Source organism: Anabrus simplex, chromosome 3 (genome assembly GCF_040414725.1).
Source record: "Anabrus simplex isolate iqAnaSimp1 chromosome 3, ASM4041472v1, whole genome shotgun sequence".
In the NCBI taxonomy this organism is placed as follows: Eukaryota; Metazoa; Arthropoda; class Insecta; order Orthoptera; family Tettigoniidae; genus Anabrus; species Anabrus simplex.
The window spans coordinates 138,201,355-138,228,310 of record NC_090267.1 but is presented as its reverse complement, the minus strand read 5'-3'; the positions used below and the strand labels follow the sequence as shown (position 1 = coordinate 138,228,310).

At 37.7% G+C, this 26,956-nt stretch overlaps 2 protein-coding genes across 2 annotated transcripts in view; one reads left to right on the top strand and one right to left on the bottom strand.

The window, feature by feature from the left end:
- ric8a (ric8 guanine nucleotide exchange factor A) overlaps positions 1 to 26,956 on the top strand; it is a 106,558-nt gene that overhangs the window by 36,783 nt on the left and 42,819 nt on the right. The window contains exons 5-7 of the mRNA XM_067144218.2: positions 9,426 to 9,607; positions 19,889 to 20,063; positions 20,230 to 20,473. Coding sequence (XP_067000319.2) covers positions 9,426 to 9,607; positions 19,889 to 20,063; positions 20,230 to 20,473 — 601 coding nt within the window. The remainder of the gene's footprint in view (positions 1 to 9,425; positions 9,608 to 19,888; positions 20,064 to 20,229; positions 20,474 to 26,956) is intronic.
- LOC136865883 (uncharacterized) lies at positions 15,042 to 15,800 on the bottom strand. The gene is made up of 2 exons (XM_068226533.1): positions 15,773 to 15,800; positions 15,042 to 15,649 (listed from the first exon to the last, which is right to left on the bottom strand). Exons 1-2 carry the CDS (start codon positions 15,798 to 15,800, stop codon positions 15,042 to 15,044), a joined length of 636 nt encoding a protein of 211 aa, XP_068082634.1.

The following is a 26,956-nucleotide window of genomic DNA, read 5'->3' as shown; positions in this document are numbered from 1 at the left end:
ACATTCTAGCATATTCTTCAACATGTTAACTGACGTATTCGGCTGTCCGAATTATTTTTAATGTGTTTTTGTCCTTGTCCTTTGTTCTTAATCTTTAAACTTTTCGGCTGATGATGTCTACAAGATAGATGAAACATGTTCTGTTATTTTTTAAATGTTATTTAAATAAATAATTAAATTTTAAAAATTTAGTGTTGCAAAGGTGGAACATTTAACCATACCTTTTAAGTATACTGGTCATTCTCCAAAAGACAAACGTGCCTGACCTGATAATTGCCCATCCAAACTTCCAGATGCAATAACCAAACTTGTAGAACATCATATAAACTCATTTCGAGCTAGAAAATCACATTATTCTCTACGGGATAATCTGGATAAAAAAATATCTACGTGAGTATCTGAACATTTCTATCATGCACGAGCTTTTTATCAAACAATATCACATAAACATACCTTATAAAGCATATTGGACAGTATTTAAGACATTTAATATTAGTTTTGGGTATCTAAGGGTGGATACATGCTCTTCTTGCGATTCTATGGGGGAAAAAAAGTTAAAATCATTGGAAACAGAAGAAGAAAGTTACAGGTTAGAAATGGAAGGAAAAAACTGCATCTTACAAAAGCAGATACTTTCCAATCTCAGAAGAAGCAATACAGTATGGGAGCCAAACAAGGAGAAATACTCTGTCTCTCAGTTGATTATATGCAGAATTTACTGCTGCCACACATGCCAACAAACGCTGTACTTTATGCAAGACAACTTTGGTACCAATGTATTTGGCGTTCATAATATGGGGAATGACTCTGTCACCATATACCGTTACTGTGAACATGAAGGGGAAAAGGGACCTAACGAAGTTACTTCTGGACTACCTAAACAACATCCCACGTGAAAAAAGATATGATGAACTTGTTCTGATCTCCTGATCAGAATAAGAATAAAACAGTGGCACACTTCATTTACTGCTTAGTCCATATCTTCAAGGTATTTACAAAAGTGACATATTTGTTTCCTGTAAGAGGCCATGGCTACCTTCCTAACGACCACTATGACTGCAGATGTTTCTGAAGTGTGGGATGATGCCATCATCAGAGCCTGAAAACATTCTAGTCCTTTTGCTCTATGTATTAAGTAGTCTGACGACTTCAAGGACATGAAAACAGCTACTGAACTTTTTTTTGTGAAAGCGGCAAAACCGCCTCTCGAGCTAAACGAAATACGAAGGCAGATCAGATGTAAATGGGAATTTGAATGTACCACTGCTGTTAGTAATAATTCTGAGGTGGGGCTTTGCCAGGATGTTGGTGGGGGTGTCTAGAGAAGGGGTTTGTGAGCGCAAACGATGGTGGAGAGCTGGGCTGCTTCAGTATGCCATGAGTGAGCAAGAGGTGCACATGTCTGTAGCTCAACACATCGTTATCAAATTTCTCACAGAAGAGAGCACAAAACCTTCCAAAATTTTGAGATGGCTCCGCGCACAATTTGGGGAAGAAATACTTTCGCAGACTCAAGTGTATGAGTGGACTTAAAAATGTGTGGCTGGAAGAGAAGCTGTGGAAAATGAACCTCATGGAAAGAGATCACGGACAAGCATCACTGCAGGCAACATTGTTGCCATTCATGACATTATTGGTGAAGATCGGCAAATAAAAATTTCGCAAATTGTTTTTGTTACGGGGATACCCGTGGAGCAGAAAGAGGTTAAAGAAGGTGCTGGGGTGAATGGGTCTAACTACAATATCAAGAATTGAATTTAAAACTAAACTGGAGGTTATATTTTCAGAACTTCAAACATAACAATGTTTTCATGACAATATTACAGGTACAAGTAGCAATCATTAAACAAGATGGGAAAAAATCCAAGATTCAGAATCTTAACACTTTGGGCTTTAAGCCCCTAGCTTTGCATTTCCTGAGCTACTAGCTCAAATTTACAAAAGAGCACAAATTTATACAAGGGCAGAAATCCCCTAATTCAAAGAGAACTTGCTCCCAAAATTACAACATCTAGCCTTCAAAAGGCATTCATAAATCTTACAAAACCTTGAAAAAGAGCGAACAGGCTTTCAGTTTTCCAAGCCTACTCGAGGCAACCTCAACTTACAATTACAGGCTTCTCAAGGCACTATTTTTACAGGGGTATTAAATACCCAACCTACTGGGCCTTCGTGGGATAAGAATAACAGGTTAAATTAATGGCCTGAACACAAAATGAATGGAGGTGAATACTTGCACTCCTAGATATGGATACTTAAAACCTAAAGGGCACTAGACCGATGAAACAGGGGCTATTCCCAAACTATGGACGTGACTCGTATAAGGATAAATTAATGCATTACGGAAAGAAATGGAATCTTTCTCCCAATTTTAAGAAGTGCAATACAATCTCCTTTTCATTGCTAAAGCAAGGAATGAACACTGCATATACCATCCACGGAAATACATTGCAATCGGCTTCTCAGGTAAGAGACCTAGGTGTTATAATAGACTGTAAACTAACCTTCTCTGCTCACATTCACTCCATAAAATCCCGTGCTATGCGTACTCTAGGCATTCTGTACAGGTTTACTGAAATTAATGATATTAACGCCTTAAAATTATACTTTGTCTCGTATGTTCTCCCCATTATTGACTTTTGTTCCCCTATTTGGTCCTCATCTGCTATCACAAACATATCTCAACTAAATAGTATTTTTAACTTTTTCACTTTCATTGTTAAGACTCGGAATCCTGTTTTTAAGAACAAAACTAAATCTGAGATTATGAACTACCTGGGTATACTTGACCTGAGAAGCCGTTTACAGTTCTCTGATCTATGTTACCTCCATAAAATAATCAATGGCTACACCAAATGTAATTCTCTTCCAGCGTACTTCCCTATACACGTTCCTCCCCGCCCTACACGCAACCGGCGCACCCATCATGTGTCCCGTCCGCGCCTAACCATACAACAACGCTCTATCTTCCACCGTCTCCCTACTCTTGGTAATTCACTACCCGATATCGACATATTCACACCTTTCGCATCCTTCAAACAAAAAATTAAAAGATTCCTTTGAAGTCCTCTCCAGGTTTTCACTTTCTTCCGTCCCTCCAACCCTTGACCTTTCTTCTTCCTAATTTCTGAAATCGACACTTCCCAGTTACCGTTTTCATTGTTGTTACATTGTTACTGTTAAAATTGTTAGCTATTGTTGTTACTTAATATTGTTGTTTATACCTTTGTTATCTTTTATACTTATTTAAACTTATTATTATTATTATTATTATTATTATTATTATTATTATTATTATTATTATTATTATTATTATTATTATTTATTAGTGTAAAATGGCCCTCCATAGGCTGTATCTAATAATTAAATAAATAAATAAAAAAAGGAAGAAAAAACAGTTGCAAAGCGTAGTCACCTCAAACAGAGATGAAGGGGAGCTCGAGAGGGAACATCAGTCTCTATCCCCGATTTACAGTTAAAAGATTTTATGAAGTTTTTACATTAGCCAGCAGAAATTTACATTTTTAGAACAAGTAGGTTACATAGTTAATGATTCGGATCTTTCCCTCGGGTTAAACTGCGGAGTTAGCAAGAAAGAAAGATATTATGTGGCCATTACCTTGTAGATGTACTGCAGACCGAAGAAAGAGGCCGCCTGCCTCCTGCTTTGACACACACACTTGATAAGATGACGATCAATTGGCCAAGAGACATGAAAAGCCGCAGTTTATAAACCCTCAGGGAAGGTTCGATATCATTCAGGAATAAACCAGCCACACCCTCTCAATTTAATGGGTCCAATTCAAAGTTACACTTCATGAACATCAATCAGTAAAAAAAAACAACTTATGAATACAAAACTTCTTTGAACTATAAGTTCTTATACCTCGCACCAGGGTGCATGATCATAGTTTTCAATAGTGCCATCTGTGGAAGAATATCCAAACTTCTTGATGGATAGCAAACAAAACTAGTAGAAATTCAGTCAGTTCAGGAAACTTCACAATAACAAAATTACATATTTCTGTGGTGACATCTTCTGAGTAAATTTCTAACTTGGAGTAGTTTCAGTTTCACTGTTTCACCAATAGAGGAGTTCATTTAGGTGCTAGTTTTAAATGCGCGGCATTGAGGTGTACCTCCCGGTACAGTTTTAGCCATAGGAATAAGTTACGGAAATGTACAAATCATCATCCAAGATGAACTCCATTTCAGAATATTGTCTGCCAGGTGGGTTCCTCATCTCCTCAACCAGAAACAAAAAACTTTACACCAGGAAGTTTGTCAGAGACTCCTGCATCACTATGAGGAGGAAGGAGAAGATTTCTTGCATCGTATTGCGACTAAAAATGAAACTTGGATGCATCATTACACCTCAGAGTCAAAGCAAGCAAGCATGGAGTGGTGGCAAAGAGATGAAGCAGGTCCGGTCAAAGCCAAAACACGCTCATCTGTTTGAAAGGTGCTTGCAACTGTTTTCTGGGACTCCGCCAGCATTGTCGCCTTTTGGATGAAGCAAAAGCTGTGTATCGCAACAAGCGACGCCAGCAACTCATTCGAAACTTCCTTCTTCTCCATGAAAATACAAGGCTGCGTACTGTCGCTTTAATGCAGGAAAAATTGGATGAAATTCACTGGACAACTCTGGAACACGCTCTGTACAGACCAGATTTATCACCGTCGTCGCATATCCACCATTTGTTCGGACCACTCAAACAGTACCTAGGACAGCGGTTCAATAATGATGCAAGTGTAGAAGAGTTTGTGCGCATCTGGCTCTGCACATGTCCCTCTTCCTTTAATCAGGACGGCATCAAAAACTTACCAATCCGATGGAGAAAATGTGTATCGAAGGCAGGACACTATGTAGAAAAGTGATCTCTATATGTGTTTTTTTTAGTTGATGCAATAAATTTAAAAATAATTCCTGTTTATATTTCATCCGCCCTTGTAAGAATGATACAAATTACAATGAAAGATTGTAAATTGAAACTTTAAAAAAAAAAAATTATTTTGGACACCAGTAACGAATACAGTGGACCTTAATGAGCTTTGCCACAAGGGCCCAAGAATTCAACCTGCCAAGGAAAAGGACCTCCGCAGCCTTTTGCCATACTTGAGTGTGCTATCAAGGATTCTTTCAATGCATATTTGACAAAAATGTAGGACCTCAAGAAGCAAGTCACAAAAATAGGGAGAATGTTGAAGTAGATGACGATGACAATAGCAGTGGGTGTGATGAGTGGTAGTAAAGTGTGTTATAAGGAAGGAAAATGAATAATAGAAAGAAAATAGTTCTGTATACTCATTCAGACATGTGCTGAGTTTAATGAAATATCTATTTGTATTTTTTTTTAATCATTAAAGCTTTGAATTAATAATTTTTTAAAATAATTTAATCCACATCAAGTGTGTTTGTTACAAGCAGTAACTTTCTGCAAAAAGTGGGTATGTCCAAAAGTTTTTTATGTTTCCTGCCAAACATTTCAGAACAGAATATCAAAACCTTGGCAAAGTTGGTACATATAAAAGCTACCTACCTAATTTAATTTTAATTAACGCGAGGGACAGTTATTTCCAGTTTTTGAAAAATCAATATTTTGGACTTGTCTGGTTTTTGCTATCAACCTTTCAATTGTATGCTCATTATAAATTCATTGCTGAGAAGTTTTTTTTTTTTTTTTTCTTCAAACGCACTTCACATACATCTCTTGTGCTTTCAACTCTATATTTCTTTATACTTTGTATTCATTGATGAATTTTTACGTTTTCATCTTCCTAAAAATCTTGTATGGTACATCCTACATAAAACTTGTATAACCGGGCGAGTTGGCCGTGCGGTTAGAGGCGCACGGCTGTGAGCTTGCATCCGGGAGATAGTGGTTTCGAATCCCACTGTCGGCAGCCCTGAAAATGGTTTTCCGTGGTTTCCCATTTTCCCACTAGGGAAATGCTGGGGCTGTACCTTAATTAAGGCCACGGCCGCTTCCTTCCAACTCCTAGGCCTTTCCTATCTCATCATCGCCATAAGACCTATCTGTGCCAGTGCGACGTAAAGCCACTAGCAAAAAAAAAAAATAAACTTGTATAAACCCAGCAAGTTGCTCCTGTGGTTGGGTCGCATAGTTGTGAGTTTGCAATCATGAGAATGTAGGTTCGAATCCCACTGTTGGATGCTCTGAAGATGATTTTCTGTGGTTTCCCATTTTCACATCATGTAAATGCTGGGGCTGTACTTAATTAAGGTCACGCCTGCTACCACCCCAATCCTGTCTCTCTCCCATCCTTGCATTGCCATAAACCTTTCATGTGTTGGTGTAACGTTAAACCAGTAGGGGAAAAATGTGTATAAAATGCTACAGGTGTTATTTTACATTTTTGTTGTAGGTCCTTTATTCTAAATAACGGTGTATCTGTTTCATCTATTATTCCTATCTGTTCTTAAAACGAAGACAATTTTGAACTGCTAAGAAATCTATATATTATAAAATAACTTGTCTTGACTGACTGACTGATTCATCATCGCCGAGCCAAAACTACTGGACATAAAGAAATGAAATTTTGGGGATATATTCATATTAAGATGTAGGTGCTCGCTTAGAGAGGATTTTTGGATATTCCATCGCTAAGGGGGTGGAAAGTGGGGTGAAATTTTAAAATGAGTGTATCTATATCTCAAAACTTTAAAAGTTTACAGATGTAAAAATTGGTATTTAGAATTTTCTTTAAAAATAAGAAAACACGTATTTTTTTTTTGTTTTCAGAAAATCCCAATAGGAGGGGTGAAAATGGTGAAAAAGGGGTTGATTGCCTTTAATCAGTATACCGGTACTTATATCTCAGAAACTGAAGATATTACAGACCTGAAAATTGGTACTTTTGATCTCTTTTAAAAATAAAGAAACACGTATTTTTTGTTTTTGGAAAATCGAATTAATGGGAGGGTGATGGGGGGGTGGGTGAAGTTTTAAAATGAATGCTTCTATATCTCAAAACTTTTAAAGTTTACAGATGTAAAAATTGGTATTTAGAATCTTCATTAAAAAAAAAGAAACACTTTTTTGTTTTGTTTTTGGAAAATCCCAATAGGAAGGGTGAAAAGGGGTTGAATGCCTTTAATGAGGATACTTATATCTCAGAAACTGAAGATTTTACAGAACTGAAAATTTGTATATGGGATCTCCTTTAAGAATAAAGAAACACGTATTTTTTTGTTTTTTGGAAAATCCAATTAATGGCGGTTAAACAGGAGTGACAAATTGGAGTGGATTTTTTGAAAGACTATATCTACAGAATATCTGAGAAACGTAAAATGTTACAGACGTAAAAAGTGGGTATTTGGAATCTCCTGTAAATCACATAGGTGATTTGTTTTTGGAAACTCCACTTAAGGGGAACTAAAAAGGGGTGAAATTTGAAAATGAGAATTTCTACAGTATATCCCAAAAAACTTAACATGTTACAGAAGTGAAAAATGGTATTTTTTATCTCTATTAAAAATAAAGAAACGTGTATTTTAGTTTTCGGAAATACCACTTGAGTGGAGGGGGGGTAAAAGTGACTGAAAATGGTGCTGAATTCTTTTAATTAGGCTGCTGATATCTCAAAAATGAAGATGTTACAGACGTGAAATTTGATATTTGGAATTGCTTTAAAAGTAAAGAAGCACGTATTCTTGGAAAATCTAATGAAGCGGGGAGGAGGGGGTGAAAGAATTGAAAAATTGACTTAACTGTATGAGAATGCATACATCTAATAAAAACTGAAGTTGTTACAGATGTGAAAATTGGTATTTAGATCTTCTTTAAAACAAAGAAAAACACATTTTGGGGGAACCATCTTGGGGAGCTGGAGTAAAAAGGAGTTGAATTCCTTTCATGAGGACACATAAATTAAAAACTGAAGAAGTTAAGAGTCGTGACAATTGGTATTTAGAAGATACTTTACTATTAAAGAAACAAGTATTTTTTGCCGGAAAATTCACTTGGGGGGGGGGGAGGAATGTGAAAGGAAGTGAAAAAAAGTGAATAATTTTTTATGGGGATATTTATATCTCAAAACTGAAGGTAATAGACGTGAACATTGGTGTTTGGAATCTCCTTTACACATAAAGAAACGCCTTCTTTTAATGTTTTTTGGGGGGGATAAATAAACTTAACGGCGGTGGAGTGTAAAAGGAGGTGAGACCAATTGATTTTACTGTTCATAATGTACTTATAAGGAGCCTCCGTTGCTCAGGCGGCAGCGCGCTGGCCTCTTACAGCTGGGTTCCGTGGTTCAAATCCCGGTCACTCCTTGTGACATTCATGCTGGACAAAATGGAGGTGGGGCAGGTTTTTCTCTGGATACGCCAGTTTTCCCTGTCATCATTCATTCCAGCAACACTGTCCAATATTTCATTTCATTTGTCATTCATCGATCACTGCCCCAGAGGAGTGCTTCGGCAGCCGGCACAATTCCTATTGTTGCCGCTAGATGGGGCTTTATTCATTCCATTCCTGACCCTATCAAATGACTGGAAACAGGCTGTAGATTTTCAGTGTACTTATTCTGATCATAAACCGATCATTTCTAATCTTTCCTGGGCTCATTTTCAACAGCTATCTTTTCCTTCGGAGAACGTTCTTAGATTACAGTAGATTCTCTTGGCATATAAATAAAAATTTAAACACATTTGAAATAAACGATAGGAATGAGATTGGCCATCAAATTGTTCACCTCTATAATAAGGTCAATAATGCACGGAAGTATGTCATTCGTATCGCCAAAAATCCCGCACACTTGCCTACGTGCGACAATGGTGCTGGTCACATTGTCAACAATGACAATGGCAGCAGATGTAATTTACCGCCAAGTAGCGGTCTTGCATCTTGCTGTGGGTTCCAGAACATCTATAATAAGAAGAAGAAGAAGGAAAAGAAAATAATAATGTTCTGGACCATCGTCAAATGTGCGGACCGCGCTGGAAACGGGTCCTGGACGGGTAATGACTAAGAATGCAGTCCGGCCGCGGGTTCAGTACCGCCAAGGCACCCAAGACGACACCACGCCAGATCTCCTGAAGGATTTGATCCATATTAAAAATGCTTATAGGAAAAGATATTAAAGATTTAGGGACCCAACTGACTGGGTGGAATACCTGGACATAGCCCGGGAAGTACGAAATCGATTGCTGGAAAGAAAGATTGAAAACTGGGAGGAAACTTGCCGTCAGTCAGTCAGAGTAAGATCGCGAATTTTGACGGATTCTCTCAGAAAACGAGTCAGATCGCGAATTTCGGCGGTTTTTATATAAAACAATAAGCATTCAATTATAAATTTCAGTATAATACCGTAGCGAAGCACGGGTATCTTGCTAGTTAAATATATTTTAAAATATAGTTTTAATTATATTATGTTTAATCTTGCTTTTGCTTTTTGTACAGGATGAACTAGTTGGATTGGCATGTGAAGTTCTCAAAGTGCTGTTCAATTTGACTGTAAAGAGTGGAGATCGATCACTAGTAGATGAGGAAGAGGAGGCTCATTTTCTACGCCTTGTATCCATTTTACACGACTTATTGCTTTGTGAAACTTATTCAAAGGAGAAACAATATGAACTACAGAAGTAAGTGTAAACCAAATATTACCTTAACATTTTTCTTGTTATTCAATTGGCAGTTGTGCTTCGTCCACTTTCGTTACTTTCATTTTTCTGCCTCGGTCTCATCTTTGGCTTTGACCTTACGAAAGTGACTGAGATATGAGTGTTAATAAGTACACCCTTCATTATGCAGCCAGTCCCTCTGAAGAATGGTGCGAAAGTGTTGGTCATAGGGTCAATTTGAGTATGCATTTCAGTGGGCTTGCCAGACTATTATGCAATAGCACTTTCTGGCTCAGTGAGGAAAGCAACAAGGAGCTACCTCACTCTTCTTTCCCTAGTACACCTATTGACAGCTTATGGTAGATGTGTTGATGATCTAACCAGCCTTTGGGTTGATTCTCAGCATGCATAGATACTTTCTATACCTACATAGTTATAGATAGTACAGTGTGGGAGCTACATTGGCTTTGAGTATCTATCCTCACTCAGTCCTGACTGATGTGAAAGTACTTAATATTGGGCACTTAGACTTATCACAATGATGACTGTGTATCAAAAATGCACAATTTTGCGACGTTGATATGAGTAACTCATCATCTCAAATCATTGAAGCAGCAAACATCTGCGATATATCTGGGCTATTTTATCACAGGTTGTGTGTTGTCGTGTAGAACTGTATTTACGTTTATGATAATCATTAAACTTCCAAAGCACCAGGCAAGTTGGCCGTGCGGTTAGGAGCGTGCAGCTGTGAGCTTGCATCTGGAAGATAGTGGGTTCGAATCCCAGTGTCGGCAGCCCTGAAGATGGTTTTCCGTGGTTTCCCATTTTCACACCAGGCAAATGCTGGGGTTGTACCTCAGTTAAGGCCACGGCCGCTTCCTTCCCATTCATAGGCCTTTCCTATCCCATCGTCGCCATCGTCGGTGCAGTGTAAAGCAAATAGCAAACAAACTTCCAAAGCCTCCGTGGCTCAGGCGGCAGCACGCCGACCTCTCACCACTGGATTCCATTGTTCAAATCACAGTCACTCCATGTGAGATTTGTGCTGGACAAAGCGGAGGCAGGGCAGGCCTTTCTTCAGGAACTTCGGTTTTCCCTGTCATCTTTCATTCTAGCAACATTATCCAATATCATTTAATTTCATCTGTTAATCATTAATCATTTCCCCAGAGGAGTATGACAGGCTTTGGCAGCCTGCACAAGTCCTACCCTTGCCATTAGATGGGGGCTTCATTCATTCCATTCCTGACCTGGTTGATTGACTGGAAACAGGCTGTGGATTTTCATTAAACTTCCAAATTGACTGAATGAATGGAATTGTTAGAATAAATTGAAGATGAAGGATAACAATAACCTAAAATTAGGGTTCTAACTTTCACGGCATCCATATACTGTAGGAGAGTTTCAGTTTCTCTTGTTCAGTATACAGAGTGTAGTATAACGAGAAAGCTGTATAAGTGCAACAGAAAGGGTAAACAAAATTTAAAATGTTTATACAGGTGGTTTAAGACAAAAAAAAGAACAGTACAAACATAACAGGAGAATAGGTTGGATGTGTGCCTGGAATAACTGGGTATGATGAGATAGCTAATTTATGAATATGGCGTGAATTTATGAATATGTCAAGAAGTGGTCTTCGTCCTTGTTGTGCAACTTTGTATTTAAGTTAAAAATAAGGGTGATTAGGATCTTGACCAGTCATTTTGTGATTCATGTTAAAGAAAAGATTCACTAATGATCCCATAATATTAGTGTAACGAAAATAATATCATCGAACTCCTGTACATTTTTTTCTTCTTCTTCTTTTGGTACTGCTTTTTCCCACACCTGTGGGGTCGCAGGTGCGAACTGCGTCACACATGTGGATTTGACCTTTTATGGCTGGATGCCCTTCCTGACATCAACCTTATATGGAGTGATGTAATCCTTACTGCGTGTTTCTGTGGTGGTTGGCGTAGTGTAGTATGTTGTCTGAATATGATGAGGAGAGTATTGGGACGGGCACATGCACCCAGTCCCCAAGCCGGAAGAATTAATCGAAACCGATTATAATCCCCGACCCGGCCAAGAATAGAACCCGGGACCCTCTGAACCAAAGGCCAGTATACTGACCATTCAGCCAACGAGTCGGACACTAACTCCTGTACATTTTTTATGTGACAAAAAAACCAAATGTGCCTTAAAAGCAGAGGGAGGAGTGTCAACCTGAAGTTTAAGTTTGTCATGTATAGTCTCGTTCAGTTGTGCAAGCCTGCTGAAAGTTTTATTTTTTATTTTTACATTATCAGTTGCCATTGCTGATTAAAATGACCTGGAGGGTTTACTGTTTTTAAAACACACCTGTATTTGTATCCTGACTTCAGATTTAGAGACAGATGTTCTACCCAACATACCTACCAATAAGAATGAAACCTTAAAAATATCCATTAAATCAATATCCAGATATCCCCGAGTCCCAGCTCTGTATTACTCCGTAAATGATTGACAGAAGGGTAATCATTCACATAGAAAGTAAATTTCCCATCAACGACATGTACAACACCTAATTTGTTATAAAGAATTGAATAATAATTTTAGTAATATTTTTCTGTGAAACAAAGTGAAAATAGTCTTTCCTATAGAATGAAAGCAACGAGTAGTTTGTGAAATATTTACAGAGTGTTTTATGCAAACTTGCTAGCAGTTTTATAAATTTAATCATTTCTGTAGCGTTGTCTATAGTATTTCGGATAAGATGCAAGAAGTTTGCCTCAGATGATAATGGACAGGTCGCAAGAAGAGAATGATCTATCAGTATTGAAAGGTGGAAAATTCTCTTGATTACAATTAAGTAAATTTCAATACGGATGAATATAATGAAGTTTATAAATTGAATCTGATTGGGGTCATAAAGAAAAATCAGCATGAAGGAAATTATGGCTAAGGTATATGATGAAACACCAGCATTTACAATTGCAAATTCCTGGAGAAAAGCCTGGCCAAATGTACAAGACATTGTTGAAAAACATAAAGAAACCCCTAAAGCAGATTACCACCCTAATTGTCAGGTTTCTGAACAAGATGACACTGAATTCTCTTACAATTGTCTAACTCTGGTGATCTTGTAGAACAAGACGTTTTGGATTGGATTAATGGTGAAATAGAATTTGACAATGAAATTTTAAGTGACAATAAAATTGTGCAAGTTGTCTTTGGCAGGACAAAGAAAAAGAAGTAGAAGAAGGCATCAAAGGAAAAGGATGTGAAGAGGGAAAAATGAGCCATGCTGAGGAAAAATCAGCTTTACAATTCATGGCGACTTCCATTGAGTACCAGACAGAAATAACAGCAGTTGATGTAGTGTTTATAAAGATGTGACATGATATTGCTTCTAAAAAAGAACTTAAAACCAAAAAAACAGAAGAAAACTGATTTCTTTTATTTTTGAGTTCTGCAAAGTTTAAATCAAAGTACTGTACAGAAGTTTGAGTTCTTTTATTTAAAACAGTACAGTAGTTTCATTAATAACACCACACCAAGTGTTCTTACGAATCAGTACTGACAGCAACAGTCCATAATATCCACCTAGAATCGGCCAACAGAAGGAGGTGGTGGTGATTATTGTTTTAAGAGGAAGTACAACTAGGCAACCATCCTCTATATAACACTAATCAGAGAGAAAAATGGAAGGGATCCGACGCTTCAAAAAATGAAGATATCAGCCAAAGGAAGACAAGGGCCACGAAGGGCGTGAAAATGAAAGACTCCCTAGCCTTCGCAAACCTAATAGCGTCGGGGTTGGAAAAGAACAAGAGTTGACCAAGAGAGGCCGGATAGGATAGATGAAAGTGAGGAGCCTGGCACAAGTAAGTGGAAGCAATGCCAGGACTCAGCTGAGGGCTCCGTGGCCGCCAACCCACGCTCCAAAGTTCAGAGCCCCTGAGGTGCCAACAGAAGGAACTCCAGCTCATACTTCACAATCGTGGCCTGTATGGAACACCCTCAATAGGATAAGAATTGGATTGCCTAGAACCAAGGTTACTCTCGAAAGATGGAGTTATACACAGAATGCCGACTGCAACTGTGGTGTAAGTCAGGATCTTGAGCATCTGTTTCACTGTCCAAACTGCCCTGTGGAAACCCAACTTAAATACTTCACTACATTCAGAGATAAAGCTGTTGTAGCTGCTTCATACTGGAGCACTTTCAACATTTGTGGATACTTGGATACAATCATCATCACCAACAGTAGTACCCCAGTATATGTGATTTTCATACAATGGGTTGTGTTATTTTTACCAATTAAATTGTGAGTTTTTATGTAATAACCGCTGCTGCTTAACACTAGAACCGCCGGAGCGGTCAAAATGACCGCTACACATTTTCAAAACTCATTTTTCACTACAGTTTTTATTGTTGGATACTTTTCCTGATTAGTGGTCAGCAAAATCCATATTAAATATAATTAATTTTGCATCAATGGGTAGAGTGTCAGTAATGGTACTATCGCCGGAGCAGTCATCTTGACCGCTGTATTAATTATCTTAATAAAATGTATATAAATACATATCTCTTGTTGAGATATCATCATGTGCTCGTAATTATCCTATCAACAACGGTAATGTTCAAAAATTCAAAAACTCAAAAATGAAACTCCGATATATTACGAATTGTACGTGCATTATTTCCGCTACATCTCCGGTAGTGTTGTCTTTCGTCAGCTTGTCCAGTACAGTAAACATGTCTTGTAAACCATCAATTGCTAGTTCTATTGCATGACATTTCTGAAGATATGTCTGATGTAGAATGTGGTGCAGATATAAAGGACCTAAGAAGAGAAAATGCATACGAAGATTGCTACCAATCAAGTGATAACTCAGAAAGTAGTGATTCAACTTTGGTGAAATTCCATGATTTATACTGTATTCGAATTATAATGATGCCTCACATAGGCTGAGTACTGACTAGTTTTCAATTATTCTATTACAGCCATAAAAACAGTAGCCCGTAAAACATGATATCATAGGGGATGCGACAACCAAGGTAAAAGCCTCCCATGGCCAGATGGCATCATGGAGTGGACTGTAGTAGACTTTGGGAAGACTACACCTGGCAGGGTTGCTCCCCTTACCTCCTTGCAAGAAAATCCAGGATTTAATCCATATTCAAAGTGGCATGTTTCTGATGACAGTGTAACGAGTGCATGACGTCTTTTAATTGATAAATCAATATTGAAACTCATAAAGCATTGTACAGAAACAGAGGCAAGAGGAACTGTGCGTATCGAGAACAAAAATACAATAATTTCAGTAGTGGTCAAAATGACCACATCCACGGTTCAAGGTATATAATACAGGGTTATTCTAAATGATTGTCGGGGTTACAAAAATTGATAACTCACAGTGCAATTGACGTAGGAATATGAATTTTGTTTTATTGTGTACTGTAACTCATAAAGTTAATTTGACATACATTACAAATGCTCGATATGTGTGCCTTGTGTCACACTACACACATCTACTCGACACTCCATCTCTTCCCACACACGAGTCAACATGGCAGCGGTGATGCTTTCGAAGGCGGCTTGGATGCGCTGCTTCACTTCCTGAATATCCACCGGTAGAGGAGGAACAAATACCTGATCTTTAACATATCCCCACAGGAAGAAATCGCATGGTGTAAGATCTGGTGAACGTGGTGGAAAGGGTAAGAGCATCAGATCACCTTCCGTTCCACGTCCCATCCATCGTTGTGGAAGTTCTTGGTTTAAAAATGCTCTAACCTCCCTGTGGAAATGAGGTGGTGCACCATCCTGTTGCAGCACATAATCATCCCTGTCGTCACTCAACTGGGGTAACAGCCATTCTGTGAGCATGTCCAGGTAAGTCAGCCCTGTTACTGTCTGTTCATTGAAGAAGAACGAGCTATAGACCTTCATGTTTGAAACGGCATAGAACACATTCACCTTAGGAGAGTCTCGCACATGTTCCACATAACAATGGGGGTTTGTTGCACCACAAACGCGAGCATTTTGTTTCTTTACCTTTCCACTTACATGAAAAGTAGCTTCGTCACTGAAAACTACTCTGTCAAAAAACCATCATCTTCTTCAATCCGTCCCTGCAGTGCCATGCAGAAGCTGAAACTTAGGGCTTTGTCATTAGCTGTTAGAGCTTGACGCAATTGTAGGCGATATGGCTTTACCTTTAGGCGCCTCCATAACACACGCCATACTGTGGTTTGAGGAACTTGCAGTTCCCTGCTACATCTCATAGTTGATTTCTTAGGACTACGGAGATAAACGCCCCTAATCCTATTTACATCCGCTTCTGACACAGCGGGACACCCACTGCTTTTCCCTTTGCATAAACAACGTGTATCCACAAATTGTGCGTACCATCTGGAAATAGAGTTGTCGGAAGGAGGCTCCTTCCCGTATATTGTCCGAAAATGGCACTGGACTCTGGTAACGGATCGGTGTTGATGAAATTCAAGAGTACAAAAAGCTTTCTTCTTATCGCTAACCGCCGTTTTGTTAAACACTTCTATTACTGCCATCTGGTGGTAACTTATGAACTACAGTTGATGCAAAGCAAAACTTTGAGAGTTTGTCTAACCGTTACTGCAACAATAAAAATGGTACGTTTTCCACATTTTCAAAAAAAATTCACGAAACCCCGACAATCATTTAGAATAACCCTGTATATCCGGTAGTTCTAGTGTTAAGACGTATCATTTACAAAAGATACCCAAATGCTATAGCAAATAAAGATCTATGGGAGGAAGCAATTGAAATTCAGATAAAGACGAGAAAGTGGCATTGGATAGACTACACACTTAGGAAACCTACTGGAGCCATTGGAAAGATAGCACTTGATTGGAATCCCCCCCAAGGTGCTCAAAAATATGGCCGTCTGAAGAAGACTTAGAAGAAGATGGTTGAGGAGTACCTAGGAATGAGAAAGACTTGAAATGAAGTGAAGAGGCTGGCCAACAATAGGACCAGATGAAAGTGTTTCACAGTAGCCCTATGCTCCAAGAGGAGCAACAAGAAATAGGTCAAGTAAGTCAGTGTACTCCAGCATTTGTTTGTGAGAAGAACTTTACACAAAAGTATTCATATTGGAATCTGCGGTGCCACTCCAAAAATGTGACAAGCGGGGGAAAGACACACCAATAAAAAACAAAAATACGAAGAAAATTCCTTTAATATGGAATTAACACAGACAAATGATAGTCAGTATCTCTGTATGATTTATGGAAATATATTGACCACCAGTTCCATGTTTCCTGGTAAACTGCAGGATAATTTCCAGGGAAACCATTCGAGTTGAAAGATAAACCGTCCAATTTTTTCAAAAGGAAGTGCAATGAAATTTTGATTTCTCAGAAAACTGAGCCAATGCTTGCTAAAACCAATAATGAAACAGAACAAGAAACTTTGTGTACTCAGTAATAAGTTACCATGTAATTTGAACTGGTGAATCTTACTATTGCAGAGACTCTTACTAAACTTTGTACAATCGATATTGTCAAGAGTTTTCTTGATGAAAAAGCTATTAAGTTAGTCTCCAACATTCCCTTGTCAAATAACACCATTGCTAAACAAATCAGCAATAAAGCTGGGGACTGAGGTGAGCAAAGTGTATGTCAGTGAACCATATACAGCTATCACATGAGTCTTGCATTATCAACAGGACTAGATCTAATTTTCTAGAAGAATTTGTGAGTTGATATGGATGTTGATTCCCATAGGGAACCTGAAATATTTGTCCCGAGTGGTACAAATCCGAAAGCAGTAGGATGAATTCAGAATGGAATGTGTTTATCGTTCAGGTGCGAGCGACATTAGAGCTAAAGGAACCACTGTTTCACCAAGGACTGAGAGACAGACTAACTGGCAGTAATAGATTTAGTGCACTGCTTTACTGTACATGGTGACAGGCCCGGATGACAGAGCACTAGATGTAAACAAGCAGTAGTTCCTGGTATGACAGTACAATCATATTTTGAATACTTATTACCAAACTCGCACTACAAATAGATTAATTGACTGTCGTTGGTGGTTTTTATGGTATTTATTTGTTATGTTTCCCAGTCTAGAAAGGCAAGCATAAAGGCCAAAAGGAATTGTCGTGCTGACTACGTGTCATCTCGTGATCTGCAGGCCTTCGAGCTGAGCAGTGTAGCTTGGTACATGGTTAAATTATTAGCTTGCTGTCCTTTAGTCCAAGGGGTCCAAGGTTCGATTCCCAGCCAAGACCAGGATTTAACTTCCATTAGTTAATTCCTCTGGCTTGAAGCCGGGTGTTTGTGCCATCTTCAGTATTAGAATTCTTTTTGTGTAGGGTCCCACCATCATAGATGTGCAGATTGCCTGTATCACTATCAGAGGGTAGGAAGGGTCCAACTCAGCTCAAAAGACCTGCACCAGGCCTCTCCAGAGGCCACATTCCATTAATTAATTATATTTACTTACAAAACTATTAGGAGGATCTTTTTTGCAGACTGCTACCAACCAACACATTGCAGGTCAAATTTATAAAAAATTTCAAGAGTGTCAAAGGCTTTAAACGTGTTTTTCTACAAGGCTCCTCAGCTTCAGTTTTTTTATTTTTGACTAACAAGTTGTCAAGCTTGTACAATTTGTATATTTAAACCCAGATATTTAGCATTAATATGCTTTGTATTTTAACTTGTTATAGACATTTTAAATTATGAGGGCCAATTTTATGTGTTTTAACTTTGCTATGTATCTTTGTATATTGACCCTACTTGACTGATGATAACATCCATGGATGTTGAAACTGGTACCATAAATAAATGAGGTTGTAATCTTAACCAACAACACATCTTGTATTGATAAGGTGGATCTTGTACAATCTAATTCAAACTTGCTAGCAGTTTTATAAATTTAATCATTTCTGTAGCGTTGTCTATAGTATTTCGGATAAGATGCAAGAAGTTTGCCTCAGATGATAATGGACATGTCGCAAGAAGAGAATAATCTATCAGTATTGAAAGGTGGAAAATTGTCTTGATTACAATTTAGTAAATTTCAATACGGATGAATATAATGAAGTTTATAAATTGAATCTGATTGGGGTCATAAAGAAAAATCAGCATGAAGGAAATTATGGCTAAGGTATATGATGAAACACCAGCATTTACAATTGCAAATTCCTGTAGAAAAGTCTGGCCAAATGTACAAGACATTGTTGAAAAACATAAAGAAACCCCTAAAGCAGATTACCACCTTAATCATCAGGTTTCTGAACAAGATGACACTGAATTCTCTTACAATTGTCTAACATGTTCAGCTCGTCTCATACAGGTCTTTTGTAGTTGATGCCCATGGGTGACCTCTGTGTCTGAATGTGAGGGGGGAGGGAATGATGATAGGGTAGCGAGAAGGTGAAACCCGGTGTCAGCACACAACCTACATGTGTCTTATAACACCAAGGGGTCTGCTCAAGGCTTAATGTTGCCATCCGACGGACGAATCACCATCAACAGTGTTATATGCCCTCACTCTGTATAAACACTGCAGAGATGGTTGGAATATTGAATCCAGGCTTTTGGCATGCAATCTAATCTAATGATTAGAAATTGTATACCACCACCTCTCCTACCCTGCTGGCCAACATTTTGACGGTGAAAATTTTTTCCACCAACAGGACTTCCAGCTAACCACAGTTTCACACCTATAGACTTGTCACCTTAACGATCATGGCCACCAGGTGGTTATACCCATATATTAAAGACACAGTTCATTTTGTGTGCTATCATTCTTACTGGCCTGATTTGTACCTTTTGCCTGTGAATATCTTTCACATCGTATGTGATTATGCAAAACATGTTTCATATTGCACTTTGGTAGTTATTTGTATTCATAGCCAATGCCTGCAGTATCTGTCCTGATGTTAATTACTGTTTATGATATAATTAAATATTTAAATGATAATATTGTGTTCTTTCCCTTCTGAAGACAGATCTTCATAACACCATGACTCTCATAGTTTTTTTTTTAGTTTAGTCATGAATTTCATCTTTGGTCTGTATTGAATAGAGTTTACAAAATGACTATGTAAATGTCATTTGAAAATCCTTAATTCTGTAATTGTAATATAATTTGTTAAAAGTTCATGTTTACAAGTCATTCCCTCCTCTCTGTAGTTACTAAACATTGCCCCCTTATTCATCCTTTCCTCCCTATGTGCATATTGTATTATTATTATTATTATTATTATTATTATTATTATTATTATTATTATTATTACATTTCAACATTTGTCTAGTAATATGTTCTTAATTTGACAGCCATACTGTGAACTTACTAATGAGCATTCCGAGTAACTGTTATGAGGAACTGATGACTCCTGTGCAAAAGGACGCCAGAGAATTGCCCAAGGGTTTGGAAATGGAGGGCAGAAGTATGGAAGCAATAGCTGTGCTTCTTCAGTTCCTGGAACAAAGATTGGACAACATGTCTCAAGTAATTCCTTATTTTTAAATGTTTTATTATTGTTTGTAATATTATATCTTAATCTTGAATGTTTGCAGTCATACAGGATATTTGTTTTATTCTTCATATGCTATTATATCTATATTCACTTCCATGTAAAAACATTCCTTTCTTCTTTTTCTGTTTTCTCCTATAGGGAGTCAGATCTCAAAGTGAAGTATTGTCACCTGTACTCACAGTTCTTGTAGAAGGTTCTCGAAGTCATAGAGCTATGCGAAAATTTTTGAGGGCACATGTTTTGCCACCTCTCACGGAAGTGATGACCCGTCCAGAAGAAGGCAACACGATTCGTAATAAGCTCTGTCGTTTACTCACTACCCCCAACACACAAGTACGAGATTTGGTTGCTGACTTTTTGTTTGTCCTTTGCAAAGAAAATGGTAAGTCTAAATGTGAATGTGTTGATCCTACAGTGATAATTTGGTGTGTTCACTAATCCTAAAAGCAAAAAGGAAGTACTTTATTTCAATTTAGTGAATAAAATATTATAAATGTAAAAGTTGTAGCAATAACTAGGGCCTATAGCATTTTTCAGTCAGTAAGGTGAGGAATTTTTGTAATTAAACAGTTAATTTTTTCATTATCCAGTTTAAAACAAATTTTAACAATTGTCTTCAAAAGTTCTGTTACTAATGCTAATCTTTTAGCCTGTAGAATAATACGTGAAAGTATGTGTTTTCCCTATGACTAAACAGTCATTATTAAGGGAACCACAGAATTTAGTAGAGTAAAAGACAGAATACCAAAAAATGCATTAACCAGTAATGAACTTGACTCTCTGCCTTGCATTGTTGACTAAAGAGTTCTAAAGAAGGTTGCAGATATCTTGCAACTTCAATACAGTAGAAGTCCACTGTAGCAAGTACGGCATATAACGAGAACCCCGTTATAACGTCAGTTTTTATCTGTCCCTTCAAAATTCCTATATTAAACTGCCAAAGGGCAGCCAGGTCCGACAGAACAAAGAAGTTTTGGGAGCGGAAGAAGAAGCTGAAAAGTTGACTCTGTTTAATACCATTAGACTTTAATGTATATGACTGATGAAAGTGCCCCAGTAGGGGCGTAAACAATTTTTTTAAAAATAAAACTGTGTATTATCCTTTGGTTACAGGGAGAGCCCTATCACTGACACATCCGTTATTACGAGCAATTAAGCGTGCACAATTTTTTCCATTACCAATATTTATGCATTCAGTCATTATACTGCATGTGTTTGATCATCTTCAGTATCATTTCCTCACTATGTCCGCTAGCGAGCTCTCTCGTCGACCTTGGAATGCAAAGTTGGAGTCGATTAATAAAACCTGTCGAATGATGTTCTGTAAAGAAAAATGGAAATGAAAGAGGAGAACATGTTTTTGTAATAAATGCATAAATAGTGTGTCCGATAGCAGTTGTAAGTTTAATGCTCGGTACTGCAATTAAGTAAGAATGAGATACATCTAAAGATATGGCAGAGTGAATCATTGATTTCAGAAGTTAGTTTATATTTTTCTGATTGAATTTCAGAAAGGCTATTATCATGTACATTTATAGCGAGAAGAATATAATTTCTCTGCTGGCGCTTGCAATATGTTTTCATGATGCATATAGTATGGTTAAGTTAGGTTAGGTGATGCTGTTTGAATAAGAAAATTGAAACATTTGCCACATAATGCTATCGATCATCTTTGGCGCGGTATCGTTTACTCGCTATTATTATTTATTTATTTAACTCTCTTATTAGATCAAAATTGGAATGTGCATCTGTAGTCTGATCTCCTTATTACAAATCATATCAGAAACAAGTTGAAAAAATTAAGAAAAGGTTCCTATGGCATCTTTACTACATAAAGCATTGCAAGGTTTTACCACATTGCCTTGTACATTATGTAGACCTTATGGAAGAATTTTAGTACTGTATATATATCATTAACCCATTGAGATACTAATTTTAATGTGCTGAGCATGCACATGTGTACCATCTTTTCATGCATAAGATATAGTTTTACGCTACTAAGATTTATACTTGTAATCTGCAATATACTGAATTTTAATCATATCCTTGTTTGAAGTGATGAAGTGCATTGCCCAGAAGAACAATTTGTGTAAGTTTTAACAGTGTGAAACACCCTAAAACACTCCGAGAAATGCAAAGCCACCAAACTTTCACAGTTGTATCTCATTACACTTTTCTTACATGTCTTACTTTCAACACAGTTATGGCATAGTTTAGGGTTATAAGCCTTGTGAAATGTTCCGAGTGAACTCATACAGAGTGAGTTGATATTTTTTTTCTGTGAATAACTGATTGGCAAAACTGTTTCTTTCAGTAGCTATCTCATCCCATAGAGAGTTGTGATCACATGTTGAGAATGTTGAGGAATGAAAGAGTAAGCTCGTACATGGAACACAAGTTCAATGCATTCTGTGTTACTTGCAGCAGCCAGAAGCCATTTACCGCACATGGGGAGGAGGTTCTTGTTTTTATTTTGACCCCCACAAGAGTCACAAATGAGTCTCACTTCCTTGTAATCTGTCAAGTCTGTTTTCGTTAACCTATCATAAACTGCTGATGCAATCTGATTAGACCCTTTTCCATACTGGTCCTCCGTCCAACAATAACAAAAAACATTTTCCTTAGTAAGCCTGCATTTGGAGGTACCTTGAACTCTAGCAAAGGTGTGAAAGTAAAGTTGATGGGAGTAATACACCTCCTGATCTGGGACATGGGTAAACAGTGGTTTATTCTGTATGTCAAAGGATAATACATGTGTCTCTTCACCAGCTTCTCTCAGTAGAGTGTAAAATGCCTTCGCTTTTAGTTTGTGGACACGCTTGGTTATCATTATTTCACTTCATTTTGTGGAATCTTTGTTTTAGATGCTCATCAAGTTGAAATCAGAAGGAGCAACAGTCCTTACTGGGAGTCTTGAAACCAAGATTTAAAAAAGTATTAAAAACCACTCAAAAATAAGACTTGGTAGTTTGTAATGCTGGATCTGTAACCCTGTTATTGTATATGGCAGACAGTTTGTTTACAGTTAATTCAGAAGACAAGTACTTCCTCAGCCTTGACTTATTACAGCAATAGTGGGATTCAACACACACTAAGGAAGAAATAAACTTCATGATGCTTTCCTTTTTTGGCCGGAATATTTGGGTCTTCCTATCACCCCCGCGATTTTGAACAGGGGCATTACCATTTTGCGCATATGTTTTAGCTATGGTATCAACACGCTTCCTGGAGACATGAAGGATGTTCAGAAATGCTTGCTGACATACTGGAACCTTCATACCTTTACTGTTCTGAACGTAAAATTTAGTTTGAAATTGCTTTCCTGTATGTTTTTCATTCCTTGGCCACCTCCTCTGCACAGGTATGATTTCATTGTACTTACAAATAAATGCATTTTGAGCACTGTAAGTTTTATTGCAGTGGTACTGTTCATGGAACACCTTTATTTCGTTCATGGATAATGTCCCACATCAGAATGCTTTTGTTATGTGTTTATCTTTACATGTAGGTGGTATAGGCATATCCTTCGGGGCATACCTATTTAGGAAAAAATGAAAGTAAATTAATTCTCTTTTAAACATCACATTGTGCAGAAATTTTTCAATGTTGAAGTTCAAATGAATGGATAACAATGCATTATTAATTGACAATATAATGAGGTTATGATCAGTTCATATAGATATTGATTATACAAGCGTATATAAGTCCATTTCCCAATTGAATTTCTACCCAGTAAAAAAATTCACTGGCTGAATATTATTACCTTAGTTTTTTTGCAACAACTGATTTCCATTTCCTCTGATCTTGGGTCCGTTTCCTCGTTTTTGTGGGTGACACCGGTGTCACGTTTGGCGGTAGCATGTCCATCACAGAACACACTGAAGAAAGCTACAGTTTGTTTTGGTAATATAATATGTTTGAGCACGTTCATATACTTCAAAAACACCGAAAATACCTCCAGTATAACTCTAAAACTGAAAAATAGACAGTCATAAGCAAGACAGTCTCAATTTTTAACTCAATTGAACCAATATGGCAGCACTCACATGACGTGAGCAGAAAGAGCTGATTGGTAGTTCTGGAGATTGTCCCTTTTGATACCATCAGATGGCAGAGATTGTTCTGTTTGAAAGTCACACTGTATTTTCATGCTCTGAAACAATGCGATTTTGATCTTTTTAAAGAAGACAAACAACGCAGTTTTATAGACGGCTATTAATACAATACAACGGTATCAGTAACTCATTTCCAACGAAAAGTGAAGATTAATCCTTTTGAAACAAATAGCCTCATTTGTACTTCACATGATAGGGAGTCAATCTTATTACTTTTGTGCTATTGGCTTTACATCGTACCGACACAGATAGGTCTTACGACGATGATGGGACAGGAAAGGGCTAGGACTGGGAAGAAAGCGGCCGTGGCTTTAATTAAGGTACAGCCTGGTGTGAAAATGGGAAACCACAGAAAACCATCTTCAGGGCTGCCGACAGTGGGGTTCAAACCCACTATCTCCCGAATACCGGATACTGGCCACACTTAAGCAACTTCAGCTATCGAGCTCGGTAATCTTATTACTAAACTATACATGCAAGTAATATTGTGTTCTTGTTTCAGGACCACCGTGGTCACTTTCTATTTGTAAGCTGATATCTCTCTTGAAGAATAAATAAAATAGGACGTTAAAAAAAAGAGGTTTCTTCCTGATTGAGACTCTGTGTTAACAACCAGTCTCATTTTCAGTGTCTTTCCTGTTCGTCTGCCACCTTTGACACCCTGCCAGTATCTCTTGAGCCCATTGATCAGCGCTTTCTTCCGTTCCTCTGGTAAAGAGCCTCTCCATCTTCAGGGTTCTGTCTCCACCATGAAACCCTGCCAGCTTTTCACCATCCCTCTTAAACTAACCCTGTCATTGATTTTATCCTCCGTAATGCCTACCTCTCTCAGATCTTTATCACAGTCTCGGGACCATCTCAACATAGATGCCTTTGGTTTTAGAAAATTCTAGATTTTATTATTATGATTATTGCGAAAGCGGTTGCAGGGCAGAGATGCACATCGTGGGAAAACGGTGTATGGTTTTTGTGGGTCCCCACACGCTTATGGAGTGCAATCCCTTCACAAGTGCCTCATGAAAGAGTTTCCGCACTCCCTCGTAAAAATATTTTTTTTTATAATTCATTCATTCATATCATTTTTGCCCTTATGTTTGAACTCGAAAATCTCATGATGACACAATTTTCACTTCTTTCCCTTCTTCCTCTTCTCTTCCAAAATCTCTTCATCCTTTGGCTGTGCTCCTGTTTCCTTTGTTCTGTCCACAGTGTTCCTGTCTCCTTCTCATTTACTATAAATTTTGTATTCCTAATTTTGTTTCTGAATTCTTTTGTGTCTCTTATCATTTGTCTGTTGATCCTGACTTCCTCTGTTTCATGATACCAATTTGTTTTCTTGCCTGAACTGTTTACTACATCAAAGATTTTCTTTGTAAGTCTGTTGTTGTCCATCCTCTGTATCTGCCCATAGAAAGTTAGTCTGCGGTTTCCTGATCATGTCTGTGATTCTGTCAGTGTGCTGGTACTGCTCTTTGGTAGGTCGTTTCATCCAAATGTCATCTCTGTGAATTGGTCCAAATATTATTCTGAGAATTTTACGTTCTTTTTCTGTCTCTATGATGCGTGATACTACAATTGTGGTCGTTTCTGACGCATACAATGCTTCTGGTAATACAACTGTTTTGTAGTGTCTTAAGTTTGGCCTGTCTTGATATGCTTTTCTTATTATAATGTGACCATGTGAGTTTGTATGCTTTCTGGAGTTTTTCCGTTCGTTGTACGTTAGACGCCTTGTTTGATACTCCTATTTGTATGTATTTCCCTAAATATTTAAATTTTTCGACTTATTTTATGGATCCATATACAGTATGTATGGTATGCACATTGTTGTTCTGTCATTCCATGTATTGGGTCTTCTCGTAAGATATCTGTAGACCTGTTTTGGCAGCTATTTCATCCAAGCGTTCCAGTGCTTCCTTTGCCTCCTGGGTATTATTGCCGAGTGTAGCTATGTTATGTGTAAATGCCAGACATTTTATGATTGTTTTTTATTCAAATGTTCTTCCCAGCTGTATTCCTTTAACTTGTTCCTTCCATTGCTTGATAATTTTGTCTAACACCATGTTGAACAATATTGGTGAGAGCCCATCTCCTTGTCGGACACCTGTGTGTATCTGGAAGGGTTCCTAAACTTCTCCCATGAACTTGATCTTGGAGGTGGTGTCTCTTCTGGTATCCAGCGACTAGTGGTCTGCGTCTGTTCACTTAGTTGGTGCGGCAGTGAAATATGGCTTAATCTCAACAATCAAGTCCATTGTCGCCGGATGTCGCTGGAAAGTCGATGGAATCATTTAATTCTTGACATTATACTAAAAATTTACATAAATTTACAGCAACAAAAAAACAAATATTTAATTGAATTCTTCAAAAAATGCCAGTTCCTTAGTTTCTTTCAATGATGGTTTCATGACAAATTTTTAGTATAATGTCAAGAATTAAATGATTCCATCGACTTTATGAACTCGCCACCAGCGATATATGCAATTACCGTGATCTTTATGAAAGATCATCACAACCAACTTCAACTTGAAGTAATCATGATGGAATGTTTTTTATAATAATAATAAACCTCTTCTCATTTCTCTCTTTCCATCTTGTTTCTCCAACCTGAGCAGATCCAATATACTCTTTTTCCCACTACATCTATTCTCTCTTCAACATTTCTCAGTGTTTCTATATTTAGTGTTCCAGTCCTCGGTTTTGGAACACTCCTTTTATTTTTGTCTACTCCTGGTGTTACTTCTTCAATA

What these genes read in the sequence shown, in the direction of transcription:
- LOC136865883 (XM_068226533.1), bottom strand. Translation starts at nt 15,800, where the DNA reads ATGGCGTGTGTTATGGAGGCGCCTAAAG. An exon ending in TGTTATGGAGGCGCCTAAAG is followed by an intron (nt 15,650 to 15,772) that starts GTAAAGCCATAT and finishes TTGACAGAGTAG; the next exon opens with TTTTCAGTGACGAAGCTACT.